Source organism: Somniosus microcephalus, chromosome 9 (genome assembly GCF_052327205.1).
Source record: "Somniosus microcephalus isolate GS21.2 chromosome 9, FLI_Smic_1.0, whole genome shotgun sequence".
Classification (NCBI taxonomy): Eukaryota; Metazoa; Chordata; class Chondrichthyes; order Squaliformes; family Somniosidae; genus Somniosus; species Somniosus microcephalus.
Genome location: NC_140995.1, coordinates 72,413,117 through 72,433,515, shown reverse-complemented (window position 1 = coordinate 72,433,515; position 20,399 = coordinate 72,413,117). Strand labels below are relative to the sequence as shown.

Here is a 20,399-nt window from a genome sequence, read left to right as displayed (position 1 = left end):
CAGCGTCGCTCGGCCTTGGCCACAGAGATGGGGACATGCGCTCTCTTATTGTAAAAGATGGATAGACAGTGCTGCTCATTGTACAAGGTAGAGATGCTCCGTGATCGCAATCCGCCTCGTCGAACGGTCTGCCACCAGGTCCCGCCCTTTGACCATGCTCATTGTCCCGCCCTTTGACCGCGCTCATTGTCCCGCCCTTTGACCGCGCTCATTGTCCCGCCCTTTGACCGCGCTCATTGTCCCGCCCTTTGACCGCGCTCATTGTTCCGCCCTTTGACCACGCTCATTGTCCCGCCCTTTGACCGTGCTCATTGTCCCGCCCTTTGACCGTGCTCATTGTCCCGCCCTTTGACCGTGCTCATTGTCCTGCCCTTTGACCGTGCTCATTGTCCTGCCCTTTGACCGTGCTCATTGTCCCGCCCTTTGACCGTGCACTTTGTAGGCAGCACCACTGAGCCCTTAAAAGCGATTGGCTGGTTTTGCAATCAATCATATAAACTGACGACCATGGTCGCTGCTTTCGAGGTAAAGGAAGCGTTGCAGGATGGGAGCAGTCGAATAGATTTGGGTTTTGCACAAACAAACTAAATTAGAGATGTAACTGTGGGATGTGTGTTTTTGTAAATATTATTTATATTGTGAAAACAATTGTACTAGTTTGCACCCAGTTGAATTCTTATGTGCCATTTATCGAGTGAAAAATAATCTCTAACCAAGATTAAGGTTGCAGTGATTTAGAATTTAAGAGATCTCAAGAATCCCTGGATACAAAAAAAAACAGAAAAATAAAACCCTGAAAACATTTAGCAAAACCAGCCCAAAGCTGGTAAAGTGCAAGTCAAGGTGGCCTCTTAAACACTGTAGATCCTGCCCCTATTTGCCACTCGTCTTGGAACATACAATACATGCGCTGCACATATCCCTCGCCAAAGGTACAACACCAATATGAATGTGGAAGGACCTCTTTAACAGACTGTGTACAGCATTGGCAATTATTATTTAGAACACAATGGCCCAGTAATTCGGGTCCCAACGCGTGAGTATGGACGGGGTACTCACGCGTGGGCCCGATCGAAGTGCCGGTTTTCAGGATGCACAGCACAGGTGCTGAAAACCAGCATTTCCTGTCCTCTGAAGTAAGGGGTTAAGAGGCGTATCACGTGCGACGTTGCAGGCAGTGCGTGCGCATTAAAATTCGGCATTTTCATGAATGGTTTGAGTGAGGGTAAGTCCCCACAATTTACACATAAAAAAAGGATGAGTAAAGCCACCGAGAAGCTGCAGAGGAAGAACTCTTTCATTAGTGGAGCTTCTGAACGGCACATTTTTGGTTGGGAAAGGGAGAAAAGTTATTTTAAGAAAGTCTGAGGTAAGTTTTCAACTTTAATTATTTTTTTTTAAACGGGTTTCGAGTAATGTAGGTATAAGGAGCAATTGCGGCTGTGTGCAAGGCCTAACTGAATTTGATGTGTTTATTAAATGTGAAAATGACTGTTTAAAAATGAATAAAATGCTTAAAAAATAAACTTGTCATCAGTAATATATCTTATTTTTAATAAGTATGTATGTATGATTGTATGTATGTCTGTATATATTACTTGAAGGATGTGCATTTATGTATGTATTCCTTTCAGTATGTGGATGAATGTATGTATGTAATGATGATTTTCTGAAAATGTAAGTTATTGGAAAAGGATCTCGGCCTGTGATATTCATCAGGCGGGTAACACGTGTTCGCAAGCCGTTAAAGCATGTTTCCTGGCATAGGCCAAGTTGATTTTATAGCCACTCAGTTTATTAAAATAATAACTGTAACAACTATTTCCATTTCCTCCTTACAGGTACGTCTGTGTAAAGAGGAGTCCTATGAGCGAGAAACATGCCCTCTTATAGAAATGTTGCCGTGATGCTCTGTGTGGTTTTGCTTCAAAGAAATCGGAACGCCAGGGAACAACGTGGAAGAGTGAGGAACCATAACCGTCTCCTGATCAGAAGGAACAACTACCCACCCCACAGAGTATACAGGGAGAGGCGATCATTTGAGATGCTGTCGGAGGAGTTGTGTGTCAGGAGGCTGCGCTTCAGTAAAGAGGCAATTGGCCGACTATGTGACACATTGAAGGTGGACCTGGAACCACGCTCGAAGACCCGCACTGTCTTGTCAGTGAACATGAAGGTAACCACAGCATTGAACTTCTTTGCAAGTGGGTCATTTCAAGCAGGCACCGGTGACATAAGCAACATCTCCAAGAATGCTGCGAGGGTCTGCATTCACCAGGTCACAGAAGCCATTTGCTGTAGGCTTTCAGATTTCATTAAGTATGACTTGTTCACTCGACATCAAAAGGAGATGGCCTTAGCATTTCATCGCATTGCTGGATTCCCCAAAGTGATTGGGGCCGTCGATGGTACTCATATTGCATTGAAGGCACCACTGGATGCACCTGTGACATACATAAACAGGAAGGGGTATCATTCATTGAATGTAATGATATTATGTGATGCACACCTCAGGATCCTAAACGTGAATGCAGGGCACCGGGGAAGTAATCATGACTCCTTCGTCCTCCGCAACTCTAAATTGTATGATGCTCTCAGCAAATTGCCTACAGGATCCGCATGGATATTGGGCGACAAGGGCTACCTGCTAAGACCATGGCTGATGACCCCCTACCGCAAGACCAATAATCAGTCTCAGGAGAGATACAGCCATGCACACGTGTCCACACGTCAAGTGATGGAGAGGACAATAGGAGTTCTGAAATCACGCTTCCGGTGCCTGGATAGGTCAGGGGGAACCTTGCAGTACTCTCACCAGAAAGTGGTAAGGATTGTGATGGCCTGTTGTGCTTTGCACAACCTTGCCCTGCAGGAAGGGCTGACCCTTAACACTGCAGAACAGCTGCCTGTTGAAATGGAGGATGAAGGCGATGGCAATGTGCATGTTGCCAGGCCTCATGGGGAGGAGCCAAGTGCCGCCGAAAGTAAGGCTGCTCGGGAACTGCTAGTAGCCAACACCTTCACGAGCTAGTGGCGCCTTGTATCTACCTCTCCCCCCCGCAAGGCAAAGAAAGGAGCAGACACAATTTAAAGTGAAGCAGTGAACTTTTTTTCCATCATAACACAGTCTTCAGGGTCAGTTTTGATGTAGATAGTTTATAACTTTTAAATGTTAACTAGCTATTTCCTACTTTTCAAACATTTGTAAACATGAATAGTTCAGAAAAAAATGTGTTAACAGTTTAAAGTGACTTTTTCTGCTTTCTTACTGCAATAAAGACATTCAAGGTGGAAACTAGCTATGTTCTAATTTTCAAACAGTTGTTGTAAAAATACTTTGGCTCCAATAAAAGTTGCTATTTTTTTCAAATTGACTACAGGCTGCACTGTTTAAAGGAAAAGGTTACATATCCTTTCAGTCACAAATAAACATTTCAATGAAAACAGCCAACACAACATTTTACATGTCAATAAAATGAAAAATTTAACAATTGAATGATTTGCCCCCTCGCATCTGCGACTGAGGGTCCAAGGAGGTGCATTGCGCAAGAGGTCGTCGTCGTACGTGTCCTCACACTGTTCCCTTTGGGGAACTGTATGAAGTGGTGGAAGGATTTCTGGCCACGTTAACGCTCCTTCCGTGACTGTAACCATCTTCATACCAGCCATTAGGGTGGTTAGTCCTATGGTGGGAGTGTTTTACGGGCTCCCACAACCCATACAAGGGGTGGGGGCCACCCACACCCATGGACGCAAGTGTCCCACTGGACGTCCAGCCAGAATTTATAGTCGGAGCTCCCACTCCACTTGCCGGGACTGTCTGGAGCGGGGTTCGAAACCCTACTCCTTCTGGCCCAGCGGCGGGGATGCTTACCGCTACACCAAAAGCCCACTCCACGCAAAAGGTGACACCCATACGTTTCCTGCGCCTTTTCCCTCCCCGTGACTGAAGCCCTATGCTGCCACTTGAAAGACCAAGCTATCATCTGTTCTTTTCGCGGCGCCTTGGAGTTCTCATTCCCAATGATGCGCAGGCGCTGCGCCTCCACCTCGTTGAGGAGATTGCTGACGTCATCGTCAGCTAAATTGTGAATTCTTTTAATGACGTGAATTGTGCTCATTCCAGCCATTTAACGTTGCTAATTAAATGAATGAAAAAAATGCTTTCAGGGCTTTTACAACTCTTTAAATTGCTTTAATTCTGTTTAAAACTACTTCAGATTCTTCAAAATAATGTAAAAGTATTTAAAAGTTTATAAAAGTTACCAAAAGATTCATAAAAATACAAAGAACCTATTTAAAATGCTGCTCTGCATGTAAAAATGCTTTGCAGCTTGTGAGAAAGATTGGGGGCGTGTCCTATGGTAATGAGACCTCACGGGCCATGTCTCACTTACACTCCGCGCTGGACGCTTCGCGCTGGCTGCACTCCTGGGTGGCGTGACGTCAGACGCTGCCCGGGAGTCATCATCTGAAAAAGTAATTCCACGCGTCCCGGGAGCAGAACGGCCGGCGCGCCGGGTAAGTGCACATCGGGGGCTTGCACGCGCGGCAAGCCCCCGAACCTAATTTCTGGGCCATTAATTTTGCGCTTACCTGATACTGAAAAATCACCTGCCCGAAACTCAAGAGGAATACCCAAACATAGTAATGTGGTGATAACAGGTAGGATTTGTAAACAAACTGTCAATCTATATTGGTTTATGTTTGAAAAAAAAGCAACTCATGATTTCTTACCAAATCTCATGATTTTTAAGAGTTTGTCTCATGATTTATGAGATTGGCATTACTGTGTCTCGAACTTAAAATTTTCAACCGTGTGTTCAAATCCCTCCATGGCCTCATCCCTCCCTACCTCTGTAACCTCCTCCAGCCCTACAACCCTCCGAAATCTCTGTGCTCCTCCAATTCTGGCCAAATATGCATTCTTGATTTTAATCGGTCCACTACTAGCTCTCTAGGCCCTAAACTCTGGAATTCCCTCCCTAAACGTCTCCTCCTCTCTACCTCTCTTTCCTCCTTTAACATGCTCCTTAAAACCTACCTCTTTCACCAAACTTTTGGTCACCTGTCCTAATATCTTATGTGGCTCAGTGTCAATCTTTTTGTCTAATTACACTCCTGTGAAGCATCTTGGGATGTTTTACTATGTTAAAGGCGCTATTATAAATGCAAGTTGTTGTTGATTACCTCAAACAATCTGACCTCACCTTCTGTGCTGCCAAATCCTCTCTCTACTCCAAGGTCACCCTGGAGGGTAAGGCCACTCCAAACTAATTTTCTTCATCACAAACCGTCTCCTTCAACATTCCTCCCCTTCGCCTTCCATCTTCACCTCTGGTGCCAAGAATGAGGAACTCATGGGCTTCTTCCACTCCAAGTCTGAGAGCTGCCTCTTGCTGCCCCCTTGCCTCCCTGTCACCAAACATTCTCAGATCAGCCACTAATCCAGTCCCAACCACAGAATGCCCTGCAACTTCACCGGACCTCTCTCCATGGGATCAGAGCATGGGCTCACAAACTCAATGCCCTAAGACATGTCCCCATATACAGGGGTTACAGGGGTAGGGTGGGATATGCGTTGGTGTAGGGGTTACGGGGATCGGGTGGGATATGTGTCGGTGCAGGCTCGATGGGCCGAAATGGCCTCTATCTGCACTGTGGGGTTTCTGTGATTCCGTGACTCCAAGATATTTCCTATACCCTCAGGGTGTGTGTCTGACAGACTCTGTAATATGTAGAGATACTGGCCTTGAAATGATGTTGTGTTTATATGAAATTCCTTTTCCCACTGCTTTAGCAGAGGTGTTAGCCTGTTTTTAAATAAGCGAGTTAATGCCTCTATTAACACAGATGATGGGAGAATTCGATGCAAAGGCATTGCGTGAGTATATGCTATTATATCACAACACAGCTTCAAGGCCAAAGGGAATCCAGCACATCCAGGAATGATTCAGAAACAGGGTGTAGTAGGGAGGGGCTTAGATCATATTTTACACACAGCATGTAGCGTCATTGGGAAATAAAAACTAGCTGAACCGGACAAGCAGAACAAATTGCTGTGGCCCTTCAGATTTGGGAGTGCCTTGTAATGCAGGAGACACTGCTGCAGTTTCTGTGAAACTGCTTTGTCCTGAACACCTCGAAACCATTCATTCATTCATTCTTTCTTTCCTTCCTTCCTTTCTTTCTCTCCCGTACTATTTCTGGTGAACACCCTATGATACAGGGGTGGATAGTTGACCTTGCTGCACTCTATCCCTAGTCAATACGGTTGAGTTTTGCTTCGCAGGAAGCATGGGTGGAAGCTACATTTTGCAGTGAGCATATAGCAAAACTCTTGGAAGGACAAAATTCTAACCTCACTTGTCAGTACAGCCAAGGAGGTTCCAAAGTCTGCTGCAGTGCTGATTTCACAAGAATGTAGGAAAAGCAGCAGCCAATTTGCGCACAGCAAGCTCCCACGAACAGCAATGAGATAATGACCAGATCATCTGTTTGTGATGTTGGTTGATGGATAAATATTGGCCCAGGACACTGGGGAGAACTCCCCTGCTCTTCTTCGAAATAGTGCCATGGGATCTTTAACGTCCACCTGAGAGGGCAGACGGGGCCTCGGTTTAACGTCTCATTTGAAAGACGGCACCTCAGACAGTGCAGCACTCCCTCAGTACTGCTTCCAAATCATGCAGCCAATTGACAAGCAACTGTTTCACACCCTCATTCAAACTTCACATCCCCAAGTGAGGCACAATCCGACTCGGATTGGGAATGGCTGGCTGATTCACAGATCAAAGCATCTGATCTCCCTGCTTCTGGCAAAGTATGTTGTGACCAGCAGGGGGAAAAAGCTACCACTTTAATTATAGTATTGTGGCGGTACCACCGGTTGTCCCTTACATAAAGATATACATAATTCCCTTTAACTTACCTTACTGTATGTATAACTTACCTGTTGGGGCCGTTGCCCCTTTAAGATGCACCCTAACATGTTGACGTCACGTCATGTATGACGTGACGTGCGTGCGGCGGCCGCCGGCCCGACTCGGCCTTCCATGACGGCCGCCGGCACAGCCCGGCCTACTGCGTCTTCGGCCACATCGGCCAGCCGACGGGAGCGACGCGATCTTCCGCTCCCACGGCAAGCACCGGCACAGCCCAGCCTCGCGATCTCGGCCTCAACGGCCAGCCTCCATACCGGGAAGAGGCACCGACGCAACGGCGCAGGTCATGTGACCGCCTAAGCACACGCGAACATGCTGATGTCACGATGCGGTCACGTGGCGCCCAAAGAAGACACAGCAGAGCGTGATGACATCATCATGCTCGCCACAGGACTGCGAACTCAGTCCTCGTGGAGTCTCTGCTGGGACAAGACCTATACCACGGTGCTCCTATAGTCAGCCATCTTACCTGCTATCTTACCTGCTGTAATTAGCCTGTTCCTGTAAATAAACAACTTATTTATAGTTCGTCGAAGTCAAACTCTCTTATTTAGTGGCGATCTACACGAACCGCTACAATATCATAGAAAGTTACAGCACGGAAGGAGGCCATTTCGGCCCATCGTGTCCACACTGGCCAACAAAGAGCTATCCAGCCTAATCCCACTTCCCAGCTCTTGGTCCGTAGCCCTGCAGGTTACATCATCCCAAGTGCACATCCAAGTACTTTTTAAATGTGGGGAAATAGTAGGGAATTGACAATGATTTTGAATTGACTAATATTAAAGTCATAAAAGAAAAAAAAACATGTAATGCCCTAATTTTGGAAGCAAACCTTTGGCTCATTGGTGGCAATCCCACCTCTGAGTGCAGGGTTCGATCCCCACTCCAGACAGTCCTGGTGAGCAGAGATTGGAAGATGGTTAACACCTTTATCTCGGACTCATCTTTTTATCAATTTTCACTGTATCCCTAATTAGGTTCTGGTCACAGTTCCCTGTGTGTTGCCATACCTTCAATGTGACATTAAATCGAGGCCCCGTCTGCCCTCTCAGATGGACGTAAAAGATCCCAGGCACTATTTCAAAGAGGAGTAGGGAAGTTATCCCCAGTGTCCTGGCCAATATTTATCCCTCAATCAACATCACTAAAACAGATTATCTGGTCATTATTTCATTGCTGTTTGTGGGAGCTTGCTGTGCACAATTTTTGGCTGCCGCGTTTCGTACATTACAACAGTGATCACACTTCAAAAAGTACTTCATTGGCTATAAAGCGCTTTGGGATGTCCTGAGGTCATGAAAGGCATGATATAAATGCAAGCCCTCTCCTTACAAGAAAGAAAGAATTCTATCATTCCAGCAGTACCGCGGTTAAGAGGATGACCCTCAAGAACTGTCATGATATTTAGTGACCAATCAGGAATTCGAACGTAAGCAAACGGTGTTGTTTATCATGGACAGCCGACTCGTTAATAATTAACTGAGCAGGAAAAAAATAACATTTTATAAGAGATGTGCCTGGAATAGTCGAATCAAAGCAGAATATTTCAGAAAAGGTAAGTGAATCTCGGAGCGCAAAACTAATCTGAGTCGACAGATACAGTCGTCCTCAAGTCAGTGGGTGGTTCTGTTGTCAGCAACAACCAGAGAACTTCCAGTGGGACATATTGAATATAAGTGAGCCATTTTATTTGTCAGTTTTGTAATCAGTAAATGGAGACGTGGACCATTCAACCTGTTGTGGAACGGACTAATCCGGACACTGGTCAACCTTGACTGCTGCAAATTGCAGTCTATCCGGCACCAAAGGAACAAGCTTTTCTGGTAGCAATCCTGCCTCTGAGTCAGAAGGTGCAGGGTTCAATCCCTGTCCCGGAGAGTGGAGACCGGAACTCCGGGTCTGAGTCAGAAGGTGCAGGGTTCGATCCCCGTTCCGGGGAGTGGAGACCGGAGCTCCGGGTCTGAGTCAGAAGGTGCAGGGTTCGATCCCCGCTCCGGAGAGTGGAGACTGGAGCTCCGGCTCTGAGTCAGAAGGTGCAGGGACCGATCCCCGCTCCGGATAGTCCCGGAGGGTGGAAACTGGAGCTCCGGGTCTGAGTCAGAAGGTGCAGGGTTCGATCCCCGCTCCGGAGAGTGGAGACCGGAGCTCCGGCTCCGAGACAGATGGTGCAGGGTCCGATCCCCGCTCCGGGGAGTGGAGCCTGGAGTTCCGGGTCTGAGTCAGAAGGTGCAGGGTCCGATCCCCGTTCCGGGGAGTGGAGACCGGAGCTCCGGGTCTGAGTCAGAAGGTGCAGGGTTCGATCCCCGCTCCGGAGAGTGGAGACTGGAGCTCCGGCTCTGAGTCAGAAGGTGCAGGGTCCGATCCCCGCTCCGGATAGTCCCGGAGAGTGGAGACCGGAGCTCCGGGTCTGAGTCAGAAGGTGCAGGGTCCGATCCTCACTCCGGACAGTCCCGGAGAGTGGAGACCGGAGCTCCGGCTCGGAGTCAGAAGGTGCAGGGTTCGATCCCCGCTCCGGAGAGTGGAGACCGGCGCTCCGGCTCTGAGTCAGAAGGTGCAGGGTTCGATCCCCGCTCCGGAGAGTGGAGACCGGAACTCCAGGTCTGAGTCAGAAGGTGCAGGGTTTGATCCCCGCTCTGGACAGGCTCGGAGAGTGGAGACCGGAGCTCCGGCTCTGAGTCAGAAGGTGCAGGGTTCGATCCCCGTCCCGGAGAGTGGAGACCGGAGCTCCGGCTCTGAGTCAGATGGTGCAGGGTTTGATCCCCGCTCCGGAGAGTGGAGACTGGAGCTCTGGCTCTGAGTCAGAAGGTGCAGGGTTCGATCCCCGTCCCGGAGAGTGGAGACCGGAGCTCCGGCTCTGAGTCAGATGGTGCAGGGTTTGATCCCCGCTCCGGAGAGTGGAGACTGGAGCTCTGGCTCTGAGTCAGAAGGTGCAGAGTTCGATCCCCGTCCCGGAGAGTGGAGACTGGAGCTCCAGGTCTGAGTCAGAAGGTGCAGGGTTCGATCCCCGTCCCGGAGAGTGGATGCTGGAGCTCCGGCTCCGAGTCAGAAGGTGCAGGGTTCAATCCCCACTCCTGGATAGTCCCGGAGAGTGGAGAAACATAGAAACATAAAAGATAGGAGCAGGTATAGGCCATTCGGCCCCTCAAGCCTGCTCTGCCATTCAATGCGATCATGGCTGATCATCCAAACTCAGTACCCTGTCCCTGCTTTCTCCCCATATCCCTTGATCCCTTTAGCCTTAAGAAATATATCCAATTCCTCCTTGAATATATTTAATGAATTGGCCTCTACGGCCTTCTGTGGTAGAGAATTCCACAGGTTCACCACTCTCTGGGTGAAGAAATTCCTCCTCATTTCTGTCCTAAATGGCTTACCCCTTATCCTTAGACTGTGACCCCTGGTTTTGGACTCCCCGACCATCGGGAACATCCTTCCTGCATCTCGTCTGAAAGTTATAAAATTCTGACAGGACTGGACAATGAGATTCCCTCTCATTCTTCTAAACTCCAGCGAGTATAAGCCCAATCGACCCAATCTCTCCTAGTACATCATTCCTGCCATCCCAGGTATTAGCCTGGTGAATCTTCGCTGAACTCCTTCCATGGCAAGAACATCCTTCCTCAGATAAGGCGACCAAACTGCACACAATACTCAAGATGTGGTCTCACCAAGGCCCTGTACAACTGCAGCAAGACATCCTTGTTCCTGTACTCAAACCCTCTCGCTACGAAGGCCAACATACCATTTGCCTTCTTAACCGCCTGCTGCACCTGTATGCTTACCTTCAGCGACTGGTGCACAAGGACACCCAGGTCTCGTTGCACTTCCCCTTCTCCCAATCTATTGCTATTCAGATAATAATCTGCCTTCCTGTTTTTGCCACCAAAGTGGATAAACTCACATTTATCCACGTTATATTGCATCTGCCATTTGCCCAATCACCCAACCTGTCCAAATCATCCTGGAGTTTCTCGGCATCCTCCTCACAGCACACACGCCCACCCAGCTTTGTGTTGTCTGCAAATTTGGAGATATTACATCTAGTTCCCTTGTCTAGATCATTAATATATATTGTGAATAGCTGGGGTCCAAGGACCGATCCCTGCGGTACCCCACTAGTCACTGCATGCCACTCGGAAAAAGACCAGTTTATTCCAACTCTTTGCTTTCTGTCCGCCAACCAGTTCTCTATCCAAGTCAATACCTTGCCCCCAATCCCATGTGCCTTAACTTTACACGCCAATCTCTTATGCAGGACCCTATCGAAAGCCTTCTGAAAGTCCAAATACACCACATCCACTAGTTCTCCCTTATCTATTTTACCAGTTACATCCTCAAAAAATTCCAGTAGATTAGTCAAGCATGATTTACCTTTTGTAAATCCATGTTGACTTTGTCCGATCCTGTCACTGTTTTCCAAGTGCTCTGCTATTACATCTTTTATAATGGACTCTAGCATTTTCCCCACTACCGATGTCAGGCTTACCGGTCTGTAATTCCCCTTTTTCTCTCTACCACCTTTTTTTGAATAGTGGGGTAACATTAGCTACCCTCCAATCCATGGGTACTGCTCCGGCTCTGAGTCAGAAGGTGCAGGGTTCTATCCCCATCCCGGAGAGTGGAGACCGGAGCTTCGGCTCTGAGTCAAATGGTGCAGGGTTCGATCCCCACTCCGGAGTGGAGACCGGAGCTCTGGCTCTGAGTCAGAAGGTGCAGGGTTCGATCCCTGTCCTGGAAAGTGGAGACTGGAGCTCCGGCTCTGAGTCAGAAGGTGCAGGGTCTGATCCCTACTCCGGAGAGTGGAGACTGGAGCTCCGGCTCAGAGTCAGAAGGTGCAGGGTTCGAACCCCGTCCCGGAGAGTGGAGAGCTCCAGCACTGACTTCTGGGTTGACATCCAGCAGGATAGTAGCGTCAGGCGGGTGTGGGTTTCCCCCCCCCCCCCTCAACATTTGGGTTGTGAGAGCCCATAAATCCCTCCCACTGTATAGGACTAACCTCCTATCGCTGGGATAAAGATGGTTATGGCCATTGAAGGAGCGTTCACATTGCAGCCTCTCAGACTGTTAATGAGCCTGCAAATCTACACACACACAAAGGGTTCTATGGGCTCCCACAACCCAACTGGAGAGTGTGGAGATACAAAAACAATAACAACGCCACCCTGTCAGACTGTTAATCAGCCTGTGAATCCTCCCAATACTTCACATTATTCTCCAACGGGAGACTGTGAAGATACGAAAACAACATCCGATGTCAAAAGGATATTTCGAAATCATGAGGAGTTTTGATAAAGTAAATGGGGATGAAGTGTTTCCACTGGCAGGCAGGTCAGTAACCAGAGGACACAGATTTAACGTCACTGGCAGAAGAGGGGAGATGAGGAGAATTTTTTTTGCGCAGCAAGTTGTTGTGATCTGGAATGCACTGCCTGAAAGGGTGGTGGAAGCAGATTCAAGAGTAACTTTCAAAAGTGAATTTGATAAATCCTTGAAAAGGAAACATTTGCAGGGCTATGGGGAAAGAGCAGGGGAGTGGGACTAATTCGATAGCTCTTTCAAAGAGCCGGCACAGGCACGGTGGGCTGAATGGTCTCCTTCTGTGCTGTGTCATTCTACGGTACGATGATATCCTTCTTAGGTTTCCTTCGCGAGCTCCCAACGTTTCCAGCAGCTGGAGGGGCGGGGGATTGTTGTGCTGTGTTCGCTCCCATTGGCTCCCGATCTGGCCATGCCTTGAATTTAAAATATTCATCCTCCTGTTCCAATCCCTCCATAGCCTCGCCCCTCCCTATCTCTGCCAGCCCTACAACCCTCCGAGATCTCTGCGCTCCTCTAATTCTGGCCTCCAGCTCATCCCCGATTTCCTTCACCCCACCATTGGCTACCGTGCCTTCAGCTGCCTGGGCCTTAAGCTCTGGAATTCCCTCCCGAAAACCTCTCCACCTCTCTCTCCTCCTTTAAGATGCTCCTTAAAATCTACCTCTTTGACCAAGCTTGTCCCAATACCTCTATGTGGCTCGGTGTCAAATGTTGTTTGATTACGCTCCTGTGAAATGCCTTGGGACATCTTTACAATGTTAAAGGTGAGATATAAATCAAAGTAAGGTAGCGAGTTGTCTAACTGATGGTTGTCCTCCCTCTCTGATTCCAGTGTTGGGTTGAGAAGTGGCTGAGCATGAAGTGGATCCTCTCGCTGCTCTGGATGGGGGCACTCCTGGAACCAGGGGGATCGAACCGGCCCTATGTTCACCCTTTCAGTCTGGTTGCCTGCAACCAAACAGGGTCCCAGGAGCAGATGGACCAAGAGGGCAGCTTCCTGCCCGAGCTGATTGGAGATGATGATCTGAGCCGAGTCAGCGGGTCTTGGGGGAGGTGGCAGGGCAAGGAAGAGGAGGTGGAGCCGAACCCCAGCAAACGTCACTTCTTATCCCAGCTCCAGGCCACTCTGGCCACCAGCTGGTTTGCTGACTGGAGCCCACTGGAGGGGCCGGGGGTCACGCTGCTCTCCCCCATGCACCTGCACGGGTGCCTGGCTGCTCTGTATCTGGGGGCTGGGGGCCCCACTGCCCAAACCTTCCACAACATCCTGGGCTTCTTGGACAACGGGTGTGGAGGCGGAGGGCGTTCCCAGGACATGCAACGGCACATCAGGCTGCTCAATCGGGATGTCCTTGCTGGGCAGGGGGGCTCCCTGTCCACCGGCACCTGGATGGTTTTCCAGAAGGATCTGCAGCTCCGCTGGGCCTTTGCCCGGGGGCTTCGGCGGTTTTACCCCGGTGTGCAGCTGAGAGCCATCGACTTCAGCCAGCCTCACATGGCCGAACAGTCAATCAACAGCCTCATCCGCAACGCGACCGCTGGCAGGGTCGGCAAGCTGGTGAGGGGCCTGAGCCCCAACACCACCCTGGTGTTGGCCAGTTACATTCACTTCAAAGGTAAGAGCCGTGTCAATGAGAAGAAGCCATTAAAATATCAAGGGAGTGAAATGGCTCATCAGAAAACATCCCATATTCCCAACAAATACCAAATCCATGGGGGAAAACCTGAGGAAGCTTCGCTTCACTTCAGGCCTGGTTAGAGGGTTGATTTCAATCCCTGGTTGGTTTTGAGTTGTGTTGTGAGATTCACCAGAATGATACCGGGGCTAAAAGGGTTAAATTATGAGGACAGGTTGCACAGACATGGCTTGCATTCCCTCGAGTATAGAAGATTAAGGGGTGATCTAATTGAGGGACAAGAGTTTCCGCTTTGTGCACAATCGGCGATCCAGACGCAAATTGCACTACTTTTGAGAAGTGTTTTTTTTGTCAAGTTTCCGTTCAAACTCATTTGCATATCACCAAACACAAAATCTGCCATGAACCAGCGCAATTGGGCAGCATTTTACAATGTAGTTTTAAAAACAATTTGCATTAAAAATTATTCCTTGATATAATTAAGAGTGATAACTTGGTGCAGATTGATTAATACAGCTGAAAATGGGTTTATCACAAGAAATAAGCATTTTTAATCAGTGTCTAGTCCACCACCTGTGAGTAACTGGATTTTAAATAACTACAAATGACTTTTAAAACTATAGTGTGTAGGAATGGAGGTTCCTATCAAAAAGACTGAGTTTGGCTCAGGTAATTAATTTAATGAACTTTAATGAAATCAAACGAGTTTAAACTGGAAACTGCTAGAACACATCAATAACAGGTCTACTCTCCTTGAGGGCTCCACGAGGACTGAAAGGTAACTAGACATTGTACAGTCAAACAGTGTAATTAAAGGTACAGGCACAGACCTTTGCTGTTAAAGGAATTATGTACAACCGCTCTGAGTCCTTTGGTGGCTCCGCCACATGCGCCCCCCCAGAATTGTCTTTAACAGAAAAGGTGAGGCGGAGGAGGAGGCCTGATGAGCCTGTCCGATCGACTTCGATACCCTGGTAGAGGAAATTGACGACCGGTGGACGAGTTGGCAGTCGGTGGCGGCTGAGCAGGCGCGGCGAGCGCAGTTGGGTTGTCAGGCGGCTTTGGTTGATCAGGTGCAGCGGCAACGGGCGGTCGGCCACATTTGGGTGGTTGAGCGACTACGACAGGATGGTTCAGGTCCAGGTGAGCCGGCTTCAAGCGGTCCACCGAGATGTGATCCAGTTTCCCTCCGACGTCGACCAAAAAGGATGTGTCTCCCGGTTCGATGACGCGGAAAGGACCAGTGTAAGGGGGCTTGAGCGGATCCCGGTGAGCGTCGTGTCGGATGAAGACATACTCCACATTCTTCAGTCCCGGTGGCACGTCGGAGGTCTGCAAACTGGTGATTGGACGTAGGTATCGGGGCAAAGCATCTGGCCGCTTCTTGGTGGCGAACGAGTTGCCGGGAGGTGGACCATGGCTCTGTGGTAGAAGGGAGGAAATCTCCTGGTACACGGAGCGGCTGGCCATAGACGAGTTCAGCCGAAGACGATTGTAGATCGTCTTTGGGCGCCTTACGGAGACCCAACAGGACCCATGGGAGTCTGTCCACCCATCCTGCACCTTGAAGACTGGCCCGAAGAGAGGCTTTAAGCGACCTGTGGAATCGCTCGCAAAGGCCGTTTACCTGCGGATGATAGGCGTTCCAAAGATCCGAGGAAAATTGTGGCCCGCGGTCAGAGGAGATGTCCGCCGGTACCCCGAAACGGGCGACCCAACAGGATATGAAAGCTCTAGCGATGTCTGCCGACGTGGTGGAAACCAAAGGAATTGCCTCTGGCCACCTAGTGGTGCGGTCCGCTACGGTGAGGAGATGAGTATAACCGAGAAGGCGGAAGCCCCACGAGGTCCACATGCACGTGGTCGAAACGACGCTCCGGAACAGTGAACGCAGCCACTGGAGCCTTGACATGATGCTGGACTTTGGCCTTCTGGCATACGACGCAGGTATTAGCCCGGTCACGGACATCGATATGCATAACTTTCCAGACGAACTTGGCTGACAGAAGCCGTTGCGAAACCTTCATCCCTGGGTGCGACAACCCGTGTATGGCATCAAAAACCCTCCGGCGCCATGCGACTGGCACTATGGGATGAGGAACTCCCATGGAAACGTCGCAAAGGAGCGTGGCACCTGCGGCCTGGAAGACAATGTCGGTCGCTTGGAAGCTAGAGGGAACGGTTCGATATGATTGGACCTCCGAATCCGAAACCTGATCTGCCGCCATGAGGGCGTAGTCGATTCCCAGGTGCACCGCGTGGACCGTCGCACGGGAGAGGCAATCTGCCACCAGGTTGTCCTTACCAGACACATGTTGCATGTCCATGGTAAATTCGGAAATGAACGTCAAGTGACGTTGTTAACGAGTGGACCACGGTTCGGTGGTTTTGGCCATGGCGAACGTAAGGGGTTTGTGGTCGACAAAAGCCGTGAAGGGGCGCCCCTCCAATAAAAACCGGAAATGGTGAATTGCGAGGAAACGGGCCAGTAGTTCCCTATCGAAGGTGCTGTACTTTTTTTCATTTGTTCGCAATTGACGGCTGAAAAACGCCAGCGGTTGCCACGTGCCGTTGACCCATTGTTCTTGCACCGCACCGATGGCGTAGTCTGACGCGTCGGTGGTAAGGGCGATAGTAGCACCTGGAAGTGGGTGCGCCAGCATGGTTGCGTTGGCCAAAGCGTTCTTGGTGTCGCCGAATGCCTGGATCATTTCAGCCGTCCAGCTGATTGGGTCTTTACCGGACTTGCCCTTGAGGGCCCCGAACAAAGGTTGCATGAGTTGAGCCGTCTTGGGGATGAAACGGTGGTAGAAGTTGACCATCCCCAGGAACTCCTGCAAGGCCTTGACTGTCGACGGCCGCGGGAAAGAAGTAACCGCCTCAACCTTCGTAGCCAAAAGGACGGCGCCGTCCGCTGTTATGCGATGTCCCAGGAAGTCGATTTGTTGCAGGCCGAACTGGCACTTGGCCGGGTTGATGATTAAACCGTGTTGGCTGAGGCGCGTAAAGAGGGAACGCAAATGGGAGATGTGCTCCTCCTTGCTGGCACTGGCGATGAGTATGTCATCAAGGTAGACAAAAAGGAAACGCAGGTCTCGAAGAACGGAGTCCATTAAACGCTGGAACGCCTGTGCTGCGTTCTTTAAGCCAAACGGCATCCGCAGGAACTCAAAGAGGTCAAAAGGGGTGATGATTGCAGTTTTCGGGACGTCTTGTGGGTGCACTGGAACCTGGTGATATCCACGGACGAGGTCGACTTTAGAGAAGATGGTATTTCCCACCAAGTAGGCCGAGAAGTCCTGGATATGCGGGATCGGGTACCGGTCCGGAGTGGTAGCGTCATTGAGGCGTCGGTAGTCACTGCGTGGCCGCCAGCCGCCGCCTGGTTTCGGCACGATGTGGAGAGGCGAAGACCAGGGACTCTTCGATCGCCTAATGATGCCGAGCCGCTCCATTGTGGCGAACTCCACCTTCGCAGCTGCAAGCTTGCCGGGTTCGAGCCTTCTAGCCCGCGCATAAACCGGGGAGCCAGTAGTGGTGGTGTGATGTTCAACACCATGTTTCGTCGCCGAAGAGGAAAAGGTGGGCCTTGTCAGGTCCAGAAACTCCCCGAGGAGCCACGTGAAGTCATCTGGAGGAGGGAAAGCACAGGCAATGGAACGCACCACGGAGGTACCGTGGAAGCACGGAATCGAGTGGAAGGTGGCCGCGTTGATCAGCCGGCGGTGTCGGACATCAACTAGTAGGCTGTTGGCACACAGAAAATCTGCCCCTAGGACAGGCTGAGAGACTGCAGCCGTGACAAAATCCCAAAAGAAGCGCTGACCGCCGAAACAGACTTCGACCCGCCGCTTTCGGAACGTTCGAATAGCTGCGCCATTAGCCGCTACGAGGGAAAAACCCGAGGTTCCCAGTCTGCATGTCGAGCTTCGACGCAGGTAGAATGCTACACTGCGCCCCGGTGTCACAAAGTAAACGGCGGCCCGAGAGGGAATCGGTGATATAGAGGAGTTTCCCCGTAGAACCGACGGCCATTGCCACCGCGGAACGCCCGTTAGACTTGGTCATCCGTCACCAGGGATGCCGCCTGCGCCTTCTTGTTTTTTGTTTTGGCAAAAAACTGCAGGGGGAACGGCAGCATTGTGCTTTCGCGCCAAAACGGGTGTGGTAGGAGCACCAGCCCGCTGTAGGAGAAACCGGGACCGCATCTGTGGAGGGTGGGCGCCTCATGGCCACGCAGCACTGCTGGGTAACCGTGAAAATCTTATCGGCTTCGGCCGCAAGCTTGGCGCAGTCAGTAATGTCGGAGCTGGCCAGGGCAGCCTGAACCTGTTCAGGCAGTTGATAGAGGAAAAGCTCCCGGAAGATGAAATATTCCGGTTCAGCACCCAAGAGCGTGAGCATTTGGCTCATGAGCTCGGACAGTTTGGAGTCCCAGAGGCCGGGCAGCGTGATGAGCCAGGGAGCACGCTCCGACTTTGATAGCCCGAAAACCTGAAGCAACCGCGCCTTAATTGCATCATACTTGCTGTCAGTAGGAGGACTATCGATGAGGCTGATGATCCGTGATGCAGTTGCGCTGTCGAGGGCGGAGACCACGTAATAATAATGGGTCTGATCCGCGTTGATGTTCCGAATGGCAAACTGGGCTTCAGCCTGGATGAACCAGGCGTCTGGTTGTTGCTCCCAGAACTGTGGCAATTTCAGCGTGACGGCGTGCGTGTCCATGTCGAATCTTCCACGAAAATCATTCGTAGAAGTCGGGGTCACCAATGTAGGAACGGAGGTTCCTATCAAAAAGACTGAGTTTGACTCAGGTAATTAATTTAATGAACTTTAATGAAATCAAACGAGTTTAAACTGGAAACTGCTAGAACACATCAATAACAGGTCTACTCTCCTTGAGGGCTCCACGAGGACTGATTCTCTGATCAGGAGACTGACGTCATGACGTCATCATGTTCTTCCCGCCATTGGGGCATCACGTGACTAACGGCATGACGTCATCACGTTGAAACCGTGCTGTAAAGGTAACTAGGCATTGTACAGTCAAACAGTGTAATTAAAGGTTCAGGCACAGACAGTAACTACATTGCTGTTAAAGGAATTATGTACAACCGCTCTGAGTCCTTTGGTGGCTCCGCCACAACAGAACCATTTACTAGTTACATTGGGGTACAGTTGTCAGTGCCTTAGAAAATTAACAAAAATAAATTTAAAAGCTTTTAAAATGTGCCTATTGGTGTCCTTCCATCTAAAAAAAAAGCTTCATTTAAGAGCCTCCTCGGAGTCCTGCAAACAGGCGCAATTAGTGGAAAATCACAATGGTGACTAATTCATCCTGGGGGCATGGTCAGTTTTGTGGGCGGGGCCCACTTCCGGCGCGGTGTTTTATAAACCAGTGCAAAAGATCGCGGAAGCTCGATTTGCACTGGACGTAATTCGCCCTTAAAATCCCGCGATCTTTAGCTCTGGTTTGGCCGATTCTGGCCGATTTGCGCTGAGAAAACCAGCGCAACCGAGCAGAAACCCCTGCCGTGCCTGCAGTGTTTAAGATGATTAAAAGAGTTGATAGGGTAGATAGAGAGAAACTATTTCCTCTGGTGGGGGAGTCCAGAACAAGGGGGCAGAACCTTAAAATTAGAGCTAGGCTGTTCAGGGGTGATGTCAGGAAACACTTCAGGGCCGATTAGGGACCAAAATGGAGATCTGTTGGTGGAGGCAAAGATACTGAATGAATACTTTGCATCAGTGTTTACCAAGGAAGAGGACTTTGCCGAAGCTATGGTAAATGAGGAGGTTGTCGGGTTACTAGATGAGATAAAAATAGATAAAGAGTAGGTATGAGATAGGCTGGCAGTACTTAAAGTGGATAAGTCACCTGGTCTGGATGGGATGCATCCTAGGTTACTGAGGGAAGTAAGGGTAGAAATTGCGGAAATGCTGGCCACAATCTTCCAATCCTCCTTAGATACAGGGGTGGTGCCAGAGGACTGGAGGATTGCAAATGTTACACCCTTGTTCAAAAAAGGGGAGGATACAGGGCACAATTCTGAAATTTGCAGGTGACATGAAACTTGGAAGTGTAGTAAACAGAGAGGAAAATAGTAATAGACTTCAAGAGGACATAGACAAACTGGTGGAATGGGCTGGCACATGGCAGATGAAATTCAACACAGAGAAGTGCAAGGTGATACATTTTGGTGGGTAGAATGAGAGGCAATACAAGCGAAATGGTACAATTTTAAATGGAGTGCAAGAACAGAGACCTGGGTGTGGTTGTACACAAATCTTTGAAGGTGGCAGGATAGGTTAACAAAGCAGTTCATAAAGCACATGGGATCCTGGGCTTTATAAATAGAGGCATAGAGTACAAAAGCCAGGAAGTAATGCTAAATCTATATAAAACACTAGTTCAGCCCCAGTTGGAGTACTGCGTCCAATTCTGGGCACCACACTTTAGGAAGGACATGAAGGATTTGGAGAGGGTACAGAA

General features: G+C 49.6%; 1 protein-coding gene across 2 annotated transcripts in view; it reads left to right on the top strand.

The window, feature by feature from the left end:
- Positions 1 to 8,407: 8,407 nt before the first annotated feature.
- Positions 8,408 to 20,399, top strand: part of agt (angiotensinogen) — a 28,449-nt gene continuing 16,457 nt past the window's right edge. Inside the window, exons 1-2 of one of the 2 annotated variants that reach the window (XM_085996766.1) lie at positions 8,408 to 8,502; positions 13,099 to 13,882. In XM_085996766.1, coding sequence (XP_085852892.1) covers positions 13,123 to 13,882 — 760 coding nt within the window. In that variant the 5' untranslated portion in view covers positions 8,408 to 8,502; positions 13,099 to 13,122. Of the gene's footprint in view, positions 8,503 to 8,541; positions 8,624 to 13,098; positions 13,883 to 20,399 lie in introns of those variants that run through there. The other variant, XM_085996767.1, reaches the window with a different exon arrangement.